The following is a 12,069-nucleotide window of genomic DNA, read 5'->3' on the forward strand; positions in this document are numbered from 1 at the left end:
GCCTAGGCCAAGGCCAATGATGGATTGAAGTTAAGGTCGTTTTTATTCATCTCAGTTTGTCAGTGTCAAAGTAGCCTGTCATTTCGATCATTTGTGAGGTATTCTAAAATGAAATAGAATTGCATGAAATGCGTTTATAAGGGCCACATTTTTTTTCTGAGACTTAGGCTACAAAATATTTTCCCCATTGTGTGCAACTTCTGCAAGTGGCTCTACTGATCTATGCCAGGACACAAAAGCAAGATAATGCATGCAATGCAATGCATGAAAAAAACCTTCCTTTATATGAAAAAACCCTCCTTTATATGCTTTCTGGTACCTCAGATTACCCCGGGTCACCCCCCTCTCGGGCTCACTTTTTGTTCCGGCACCTCCAAATGTACAAATTAAGCACTGGTTAGGATTAATTCTTATAGTCACTGTGGGGACGACATTGTCTATGTACTTATTGATGAAGCCCGTGACTGTTGTGGTATCCTCAATGTTATCGGATGAATCCTGGAACATATCCCAGTCTGTACTAGTAAAACAGTCTTGTAGCCTCGCGTCTGCTTCGTCCGACCACTTTCGTAAGGGGCATATCGCTGGTACTTCCCATTTGAGCTTTCGTTTGTAAACAGGAAGCTGGAAAATTGAGTCATGGCCAGATTTGCCAAAGGGAGGACGAGGGAGTGCCTTGTATGCATTTCTGCAGTTAGAATAAAGAAGGTCTACATAGCCACTATCAGGAACAACTGTTCTGTCGACAATGTCAGTATATCTTGTAGGAACCTCCAAATAAGGCACAGTGGTCTTGGCAACTAGCCGTACAGATTACAAGTGTCACATGAGCACTTAAACAGGTCAAAGGTCTGCTTCAGAGGTACAAACATCATCAGCAATTACATTTAATTTCAGATGCAATTACAGACTTGATAACCAGACATGGATTTTAGACATGGAATACCTGTTTAGCTCCGGTTTCCCCTCTCCAGGGGAATCCCTCTGTCAGCGTCTCCCACTCACACGAATATGTTTAATACAAATCCATTATCAATACAACAGTAATCAAATACATGTAAAATAATACATCAATTAAGAGAAAGAGATAATCATATTGTTCCAATTAGTCTATTTCTGTTATTCATATTTTATGTGGTTGTTTACCTGCTTCTATCTGTCTTTGCAGCTGGGTGCTTTACGAGAGGCCTGGGTTCGTGGGGCGTTCCATTGCCCTAGAGGAGGGGCCGATTGAGCTGACCAATGTCTGGGCAGATGCAGGGCCACCAGGTTCACACCCCCATGTCGACATACCAATGGTCATCGGCTCCATCCGACTGGCTGTATGGGTGAGTGTCCCCTCTACTATAAATGTTGCTACATAGAGAGACACACCGTAACATATCATGAGCCTTATAATAAGACATAATAAAGGCTAATAATACATAAGGGATAATCAACAAGGGGCAGGGTTGCCATGTTTGCTGATTTCCAACAGGTTGGGTTACTTTGAAAACGTTGTCGCTGGTGAAAATGTATTGGTCGCGGGTGGCAGGTTTTTGGGCTACTTCTAATTGCACTGTGGCCGCCATGGCATTTCTCTCAAAAAATGTACAGTATATTTCACTGCAGTGAGCTGTTACTGAAGGCTGGAGGGATGTGTGTGTGTTGAGAGCACTGGTTGAGAGAGTGCTGCAGCTGGGCCACGGAGACAGAGCAGCACGCACGTCATGACATCTTTTTACCAGTTGTAGGTAGGCTATTTAGATTGGTCATTATGGAGACACCGTCTTTCCATAACACATATTAACGTGCTAGAACTAACAGAACGGCGACAAAGCATTGTCAAGCGACTTTAGGCGCACACTAGAACTCTTTAGATAAATTCGCTCAGAGATGGTTTAAAGTAAACTGCATTCAAATGTCGACTTTTCTTATGGATAAGCAAAGGGTTTTACTCATGCTCAGTTCTAGGGTCTGGAGCGCAGCGTGAGTGTACATTTGAAATGGAGGTTATGGAACTCCCTGGTGTGCTTCTGTTATGGGAAAACATGTGGAGAATGATAGGGTACACCTGCATCTGTTGGCCATCAAGTAGGCTATTCATTTCTATGCCATTCTAGGCTACTGTAGCCTACCATTTGATACAATAAATATGTTGAACTTACGGTATCGCTGGAGTCGTTGCAAATCAATTTGTGCCACTTGTGCAGCCTACCTGGAGCTGGCAAATAGATTTAATAAATAGCCTATAACTCTGTTGTTGTAGCCTTGTGTTATTATGAAATTATTAATGGCAATGTCAGTTAATTACATTTGAAGTCATCAATTGTGATCATGGTCACAGCTCTATAACAAATGTATCATTCTCCACATTTAATGTCAGCTTCATTGTGGACTTTTCCCTGAAATGAGATGTTGGCCTATCAGGGGCAATATATAGGCTACCTACATCTAGCTCAGCAAACCATGGTAATGTTGATATTTAATTATAAACACATAGCAGTTAATCATAGCAGTCAAAACAAGTTAAATCGACATCCATTGATGGAAAATGATCGGGATAGTTTGATACGGGCCATTTATATTTTCTCTTGCGACATATTCTTAAACTGGCAATAAGTAATATTTTGATGGAATCCGAATTTTGCTTCGTAGCCTACATCGTTAAAAATGACTTCTATATTCCTTCTTAATTCACTTGATAACGTTATGGGAAAAAGGTTTATTGGATAAATGTGGCAACTCCTCTCTTGCTGCACAAAAAAAAACTATTTTGGGCTAGTTTTCAGGCCTTGTGGACGGGTTTTCTGAGGTCATTGGTTAGAAATGTAGCTAGACTTGGCAACCCTGACGAGGGACTATGAGTTCTGTTGAAAATAATGCACGGTATGACAGGTGTCGCACAGCAGACTGCCACTGACCGTCGACTGAGTTGCATTATTTTCCATAGAACGCATAAAGGCCTGAGTTGATTATCCGGCTTATCCCATGGTTATAATATAACCCATTTGCTGCTAGAAATGTGTTCAGTTGCTTATAGAAATGTGTTCATTTGCTTATAGAAATATGTTAAACATCCATTGAAGTAGCTAGCAAGTTTAACTTTGCTAGATAGCTACATTAGTTGCTTTGATAACCAAACAAATAGACTTAGCTTAGCTAACCAAAACGTTAGTCCTCCTAGCTTGCTATTATGAAAATCGAATTCAACAATCCCAATAATGTTTAATTCACATTTTTATTTCAAAAGCAACTCAAACATAGAACATGTTAGAATGAACCTCATAGCTGTTGGTTATTGCCGTACATTACTTAAGTGATAATGCTGGAAAAGCCGGTGTTTGGAGGATATATTGGCACACCGGTGTTATTAAGTCGACTGCCGGCAAACTGTGCCAATATAACACCGGCTTAGAGGGCATTATCACTTTTATACAACGGGTTACCAACATATTCAAATAATGATTGATTCATTTATTCATACTATTTCATTCTTTCAAGAGATATAGTGCCGACACAAATATAAGGTTGCTACCAAAATCGGCTGATCAGAGACTTGACCCAGTCGTTAAGTCTTGCCATTTTCTTATCCCTTGCTTGCAAGCTAGCCAACTACGGCTAACTTACTGTCACGTCAAACAGTGCAGCCAGAATAACAGAAAAATAGCTGCATTTGCATTTGTTTAAGCTGTTTTCTAGTGACATTTATTTGGATACATCCATAACAATGAGATAATGATGCGCAATTTTGCCTGGCATAGAAAATGTGGTCTCTTGTCAGGACACTGCTGTTCAAGGGAGCTAGCCGTGTGGCTCAGTTGGTAGAGCATGGCACTTGCAACGCCAGCGGTGTGGGTTCGAGTCCAAAGGGGGAACAGTAGAAATAAAAATGTATGCACTCACTACTGTAAGTTGCGATAATCGCGTCTGCTGAAATGTAAACACAGCTAACACAATCACTTCAAACTGCAGCTGAAAAGACAGCAAACTAGCTGTGTTTAATTTGACCTGTTTTCTATTGACATTACTTTGTATATATCCATAAAAAGTATGCCAGTTGATTCATGATTTTGACTGGCTGAGAAAAGCTGCCTGCTGTCTGTCTCATCCCGACTCCCAACACGTTCATTATTATGGGACAGCTGGAGACCAAATTTCAATATTGAAACAATGTTGCAAATGTCAAAGAGACAGGCACCAAGGTTTATACAAATCTCCGCTGTTGAAAATCAAATGCTAGTCTAAAAGAAATGGGAGATAATGTCTAGATGCTTTTTATAGTGGAGATCAAGTTTATAAATTGCCTGACTGGGCTGAGTCTTAGCTTTTGCTGGTGGTAATTTGGGGAATAGACACCTTCTGGAATGCGGGTTTAAACCAATCAGTATCCAGGATTAGACCCACCCATGGTATAAAGAGAAACATAATGCACACCCTAGAATGGCCTTTAAAGGTCATCAGAAACGAGTATTCAACAATGCTGTGGTTTAAATGCTTATATAAAGCATTATATCTGTCATTTTTAAATAAAGTGTTAACACAATGCAATCAATCACAATTCTCCCTCCACAGTATGGTAACTGTTCCTGGGCTTGTGTTCCCCTCTGTAGGACTACAGCATTCCCCATATTGACTTGTTCACTGAGCCAGAGGGCCACGGCAGGCTAGCACCGTACCATGACGACACTGTAGAGATCAGCTCTTTCGGTATCCCACAGAACACAGCTTCCATCAAAGTCAACTCTGGAGTGTAAGTATATCTAATGGTTGTTGTATTTACATGGTACCTCTTCAGTCCACTCTAGGGCAGGGTATTCCAAACTCGTTCCTGTGGCCCGTCCTGGGTGCCTGTTTTGTTTTTTGCCCTAGCACTACACAAATAACCAAATCATCATCAAGCTTTGATTATTTGAATGGACTGTGTATTGCTAGGGCAAAAACCAAAACGTGGGGGCCTCAGGACCGAGTTTTGGAAACCCTGCTCTTGGGTGTAGGGCATCTATGCTCTTCCTAAAATGCTACATCTAAATGTCTATGGTGTAGTGGATCAGTCCACTCTGTGTAAGTGCATCTTTGCTCCTCATAAATCAGGGGTGGTCAAACTACGGCCCACGGGCCGGACAGTTTTTGGTCTAAAGCAGTGCACTTAATAGGGAATAGTGTGTCATTTGGTATGCTACCTTATTACTCTTGCATGCAGATATGTAGTTACTGAAACATCCGGCATACATTTTTTATTTATTTCTATTTATTATTTGAAGAAGAAAAAAAATCCAGGACACGCTTCAACGTCTGAAACTAGATTAAAAACGAAGTCGAAATTATAATGGACCTTTTATATTTTCAAACAACTGCCCTTTTCCCGGCCCCCAAATTGATTTTGATGAACAAATTGGTAAAAATAAATCTACGGCCCTGTTGATTTTCGAAATGCTGATGTGGCTCTCAAGACAAACAGTTAGCCCACCCCTGTCCTAAATGTCTATGGTAACTTTTTGATCCACTGTGGGTTGTCAGTGTGTGTAGTCCTCCTGAACGGTACCTCTAGATGTCTATGGTACCTCTTTAGTTTGTTTAGTATGCTGCTTGGCTCTTGTTGTAAACCTCCTCAGCAACAACGCATTCTCCTCATGGTACTTCTAATGAGATTGCTATCTGGGTAGGCAGCGGGAGATCAGCATTACATACTGCAGTGCAATACAACTCTTGCTATTGTAGAGAATTCAATTACTGTTTCAGTTGGAGATAATGACATTTCGGAGCCTTGAGCAACCAGGCAATCCTAATTCTCTACGTTGATTATTTCATGGCTTCTGGCTGCTACTGAACCAAACCTGGGTCATGTTCATTGGGTTCCAATGGGAATAAAACTGATTGAACAAGGGAGGGACAATAAGAAATGCTGATTTTTGTTTTCCTTTCTGGGGTGTGCCCTAACGAACCTGACCCTGAGTTCAAATATAATTTGTTTACTTTTAAAACTAAGCCTGCTCAGAGTGCCAGATCAGATAAGCTTTTTTTTTAAGTATTTGGAAAAGTATTTGGATTGAAGAAGAGTCAGGAAATTATTAAATCTGTGTTTCCCAAACCTGGTCCTGGGAACCCAAGGCGATACACATTTTTATTTTTGCCAGGCACTAACACACATGATTCTAATCCTGGACCGAAGGGAGTACACATTTTTATTTTTGCCAGGTACTAACACACATGATTCTAATCCTGGACCGAAGGGAGTACACATTTTTGTTTTTGCCAGGCACTAACACACATGATTCTAATCCTGGACCGAACGGAGTACACATTTTGGTTTTTGCCCCATCACTAACACACATGATTCTAATCCTGGACCGAAGGAGTACACATTTTTGTTTTTGCCCCAGCACTAACACACATGATTCTAATCCTGGAGCGAAGGAGTACACATTTTTGTTTTTGCCCCAGCACTAACACACATGATTCTAATCAAAGGCGTAATGGTAAGTTGATTAGTTGAATCATGTGTTTTAGTGCTTAGGCAAAAACCAAAATGTGCACCCCTTTCGGTCCAGGATTGGGAAATACTGGATTAAATAATGATGGGCATGTTGATGTTTTTGAATGAGGCGTTTGTTTTAATGTGGCTTGCATGTGGTATGCTGTCATGGTGTTGTTGTTGCAGATTCACATGCTCAAAGTGATTGCCCCTCAGGGATAAATAATGTTTTAATGGAATTGATTTGCAGGCTGAGGAGAGAGAATGAATCCATGATTTCACTGACAGATAATGATTACTGCCCCCCCCCCCGAATGTCCCATATGCAACCTGCCCCTGCATGTTATAGAGGAGAGAAAGGTAAAAGTGGGGAGGGAGAGAGAGAGAGAGGGAGAGAGAGGGGTGGGGTAGGAGACTAGTAAAGGTGGGGGACATACAGAGGTAGAGAAAGAGGGGGGGGGACTGGTAAAAGCAGAGAGAGAAAGACAGAGGTAGAGAGAGAAAAAAGGAAAGAAAGAATCTGGCAAAGATTTCAAAGGTTATTTTTCCCACGTGAGAGGCACGTTTCAGAACATTGTGTGCCCTGGCTCTTAGCTGAAGTACACCACAATAGACCATTTCCCTCTTCATTGCCAAACTGCTACTAAAGACAGTTTACTTAGGCACGTGTGATCGAAAAGTCCCCATTCAGGAATCATTTATGTTCTGTGCCCGACCATCCCGGAAATTCTTACTGGAGGCAGTTAAAGTTAGAGTTGAATACTTGTGGCTGTCAAAGAAGTGATCATCTAGCCTGGTTACACCAGACCAATGATACAGTACATCATGGCACCAGACTGAATGGTGAGCACAGCGTTCAGTCTAGTTGAACCAGGCTAGTAATCAACTCAACACCAATGTTATTCCCTGAATACTTTGGCCTGTGTTTCCTTAGCAACTCTCCCTGTGGTTCTTTTTCTGACTCACATGGAATGTCTGAGTACTGTACAGTCTTTCTTTCCTTAGTCTCACTCAAGGTAATCTAGCATTGTACAGTACTGGGGGTAAAAGAACCTGGCACAGCATTGGATGGAGAATAGAGTTTGACTGTAAATCTATCACTGATGTTTTATGTGTGATACACAGACATAATATGAACCAGGATTGGCATCAATAACTTAACATTTCAGTTTAATCAATTCAGGCGATGAATGGAAATTGAATCCATGATTTCAAAATTGCCCATTATTTGAATCTAATCTCAGTTCACCTGCGGACCGATTTAAAGTTAAGACAAGTTGGGCATTCATGTAAATCATTAATTGATGTAAACACTCTGATCTCAAGTCTGGATTAGCCCGCTGCTGAATTGACTGAATTGGAATGGGAGGTACCCTGCTTAGAAGAACAGATGACTGACCCATTGGTGTGTACATAATGTTTAGGTATTCCTGTTCCTCCCCAACACAGGTGGTTGGTGTTCAGTGACCCAGGGTTCCAGGGCCTCCTGGCGGTGTTGGAGAAAGGGGAGTACCCCTGTCCCGAGGCCTGGGGGTTCAACACACCCTTCATCGGATCCCTCAGACCCCTCAAAATGGTGGGTGCTACAGTATCTCGCAATAACAGATGTAGGATCTTAATTTGATCACTCTTTTGTTGCCGAAAATGCTGGAGGAAATGCAAACTCGTAGTGTATTCAAGGTTTCAAAAGGCTTCTAAAGTTTGTAATTTGATTTTCTCTAACGAAAAAGGTATCAACCCCTACAACAAATGGCCATGAATTATAATCCACATATCATTTTACTGCAGGATTAATTTCCTGCTGTGGCAAACTGGCTCAAATTAATATCCTACACATGTACTGCACATTAAATACATGGATTAAACTACATGTCCATAAAATACAATGGAAGCACGAAGGATGATGAACAACAAACAAGGCTTGTGTTCATTTACAATTTATCTTTGTTTTATTCTTTCTCCAAACCTTTGTTTTACCTTTTTCTCTGTTTTCAATGTTTAATTACCTTTTGAAAATACAGGTGCCAATGTTTAGCAAATCATTTCCAAGGCAGAAGAACAGTACATGCAAAGGATGAACTAAACCATAAAAGTTTATCTTTATTTTTGGAATAATCTTCTCGTTTAGCCACATTTTTGCTTTTATTGAATTGTGGAAATTTGTCTAAAGCTACAGTATATATCTTTATGAACATGTATCTTCATGGACATGTAGTTTAATCCATGTATTTTATGGACATGTGATAAGATTCATGTGCAAATAGTCATGACTGACTAGTGAGTGAGCTGTTGGCCAACACAAGCGTGCAAAATTGGATAGTGACTAGTGAGCAATTGTCAATTGTTCTAATGACATTTTGCCTTGTCTTTTTATGTCCTATACCACTCTACATGAAGGTTATTAAGTTCACTGTCGTACCAAATTACTGAAATTACTCAGACGCAGAGACAGCATGCACTCATTCAATCTGAATGAGGCTTGTCCAGTCTCTGGGCGGTGCAATCTCTCATCTGTCTCCAGCAGCGTAGCAGTTCATGATGCTATGTTCGTAAATGGCAGAATTTGCATACTGCTGACTCCCACCTCGATGTTGTGTGCTTTTTTAATTAGTGGACTATAGTGCTGTTGTGATTGATTATCTCTGTTTGTTGCAGGGTGCCTTCAAGGTGGAGAATCCTAATGAAGTCAAGGTACGCCATTACTTTACCATTACATTCTGCTTTACTGTCGTCCTCAAGTTGTCCCGGGTTCAAATAGTATTTGTGTTCTTTCAAATACTTTAGCTTCGCTTGATTGAGTTTTCCTGGCACAATGGAGCCAATAGAAAAGTCCCAAAAGGACAAACCCTTCTGGCACCCCAGACAGGCTCAATCAAATGTTTAAAACATTTAAAAGAAAGCAAATGCTATCTAATCCTGTCTGGTTTATAAATTCACATACTATTTTAGCATGTTGTCAGCTAATGTATTGTTGGTCTGACTATGGAAACACATTGAAAAACAACAACCAATCACAAATCATTACGATCAGGTCTTGGGGTCAAACACCCTTTGAACCGCTCCCTCCTACCTTTGACCTTTGGCCTTGGTCTCCTCAGGCTGTGGTGTATGAGCGGCCTGGCTTTGAGGGATCCTGTCTGGAGATCGATGGGGACGTGTTCGGTTTTGGAGATGAAGGAGATGAAGAGGCATCAAACCTGGAGTCAAACAGACTGAAGTCAGTGGGCTCTGTGAAGATCCTCAGAGGACTGTAAGTTCATATAGCTCTTTAAACGTTCATATGTATTTATGTGGGAGAGAATACTTTATTACTGGTTATTAAGAAACACAATACACAATCAAGGTGTCGTGTTGTGATAGAGTGTTACAAAATGGTACTGTCAGTGATCCTCAAACCTGCTCCTGGAGAGCCACAGTACTGTAGACTATTGTCCCTGGTTTGAACCATCACACTCGATTCAACTTATCATCTGATTTTCAATACCTTGATAATGTGAATCAGTTGTCTCACTTCTGAGCTGCAACAAAAACCTGCAGTACTGCAGCTCTCCAGAAGCACGAGTTTAGGATCATGTGTTACAGTAATGCAACATACATATGAAGTAATATACTGTACAGTGCGTACAATGTAGCCATTGTCTAATTCCCTTTTATTTACTGTCCCAGCTGGGTGGGGTATGACCAACTAGGGTTTGAGGGTCACCAGCATGTCCTGGAGGAAGGAGAGTACCTGGACTGGAGGGACTGGGGAGGAATGACTGATCAGCTGCTGTCTATACGACCTGTACTGGCAGTAGGTATCATGCTATGACCTAGAACTGAATGGTGGACGATTTGGTTTGAAATTATGAATTACAGTATGGATGAACCCCTGCTATAAATGAGCATCAACCCTCCTCTTGGAGAGGTTTTGCTCTACACTCTTATTTTGTGCTCTACAGTCTTTCCAAAAGGGTTCTTCGGCTGTCCCCGTAGGAGAACCCATTTTAGTTCTCGGTAGAACACTTTTTTGTTTCAGGTAGAACCCTTTTGGGTTCCATGTAGAACCCTCTGTGGAAAGGGTTCTTCATGGAACCCAAAAGGGTTCTACCTGGAACCAAAAAGGGTTCTTCAAAGGGTTCTCATATGGGGACAGCCGGGCACCTTTTTCTTCTAAGAGTGTAATGTAGCCCCACACAAACACACCTGATTCAGCTAATCAATAGAGTCAGGTGAGTTGGAACAAAAGCATGCAGGGGAGCTCTCGCCAATGAGGAGGGTTGGGCACCTCTGATCTTGTTTGGTATGGTATGCCAATGGTGTAAAGGTAAGTCATGATAGGGTATTGTTTCTTATGGTATGCCATGACCATACAATTAGTTATGCAGTACTAAAACAGACTTTCCCCATTCAAGTCAATGTTCTGTGATTGATGGACCAGCGGTCATATTGGGTGTTCCTATGAGTGTACCAGTCAAATTGCTGTGGACTGAGGGTTTTGTACATTCTAGTAGTTCTACTTCTATGGGCAGGACCAAGGATGTTCTTTGTTTCATTTCCCCATGACAGGATTTCATGTCACCACACCTCAAGATGTTCAGTGAGAGAGACTTTGGCGAGCTGGGCGCCAACATCGACATCTTAGAGCCAATAATCAATATAGAGGACACCGGCTATGGGCTGAAAACGCAGTCTGTCGACGTTATGGGCGGAGTGTAAGTCTGAGATCTCTTTCTTTCTCTGTTTCCACCTCTGATGTGCACAGTTAAAGCTACAATCTGCCATTTCAACAGCCTGACCCTGTCACTTTGTTTGGTAAGCTTTGCGATGGGGCTGGGGAAATGTAACCACTTTCAAATTCATACAGACCTATGGAACCATGGATAATTAATTGAAATGACCTTTGAACAACAGGAAATGTTACAAATTGTGGCTTTAAATCTACCTTGCCCAGTCTTGTGTGTCTTATAGGAAAATGACCAGTTAGTCGATTACAGGAAGTCCGGGCTGTGCTCTGCTCTGCTATTCAGTGTGAATGTAATGAGACGTCTACATACTGTTAACCACTAATTTACTGTCCTGATTTAAATACTCCAGTGATCTGTAGTAGCTCAGGTCAGGTGTCTTCTAAGTTTCATTATTATCACTGTGTCCTGTGGCCTGGCGGACTACATAGTTCAAAATGAACACTACAAAGCTGTAAATGTAGTGTTCTAATAAACAGAAGCAAAGTTACAATGCAACTTCTAAAAGCATATTTGATCCTGTATAGTTCAAGGTAGACTCAGCGAGATGAAGTTGCAACGAGCAGCACCGCAGATAGTGAGATGACCGTGATGCAAGAATTTGCTCTCACACGGTCACACAGAGGATCTACACCAGTGGAGGCTGGTGGGAGGAGCTATAGGAGGACAGGCTCATTGTAATGGCTGGAATGGAATCAATGGAACGGTATCAAACACATTAAACATATGGAAACTACATGTATGACTCCGTTCCATTAATTCCATTCCAGCCATTGCAATGAGCCTGTTCTCCTATAGCTCCTCCCACCGGCCTCCACTGATCTGCACATGTGCACGTGTGTGCTTCACGCTGCTACAACGTGTTAGCTACGGGGCCAAAACAGCAGAGAA

At 41.5% G+C, this 12,069-nt stretch overlaps 1 protein-coding gene across 3 annotated transcripts in view; it reads left to right on the forward strand.

The window, feature by feature from the left end:
- LOC106571166 (beta/gamma crystallin domain-containing protein 1) overlaps nt 1-12,069 on the forward strand; it is a 45,240-nt gene that overhangs the window by 18,734 nt on the left and 14,437 nt on the right. For all 3 annotated transcript variants that reach the window (XM_014143919.2, XM_014143918.2, XM_045695593.1), the window contains 7 exons: nt 1,169-1,328; nt 4,593-4,732; nt 7,904-8,030; nt 9,110-9,145; nt 9,553-9,704; nt 10,121-10,247; nt 11,003-11,148. In XM_014143919.2, coding sequence (XP_013999394.2) covers nt 1,169-1,328; nt 4,593-4,732; nt 7,904-8,030; nt 9,110-9,145; nt 9,553-9,704; nt 10,121-10,247; nt 11,003-11,148 — 888 coding nt within the window. The remainder of the gene's footprint in view (nt 1-1,168; nt 1,329-4,592; nt 4,733-7,903; nt 8,031-9,109; nt 9,146-9,552; nt 9,705-10,120; nt 10,248-11,002; nt 11,149-12,069) is intronic.

Source organism: Salmo salar, chromosome ssa15 (genome assembly GCF_905237065.1).
Source record: "Salmo salar chromosome ssa15, Ssal_v3.1, whole genome shotgun sequence".
NCBI classification, from domain to species: domain Eukaryota; kingdom Metazoa; phylum Chordata; class Actinopteri; order Salmoniformes; family Salmonidae; genus Salmo; species Salmo salar.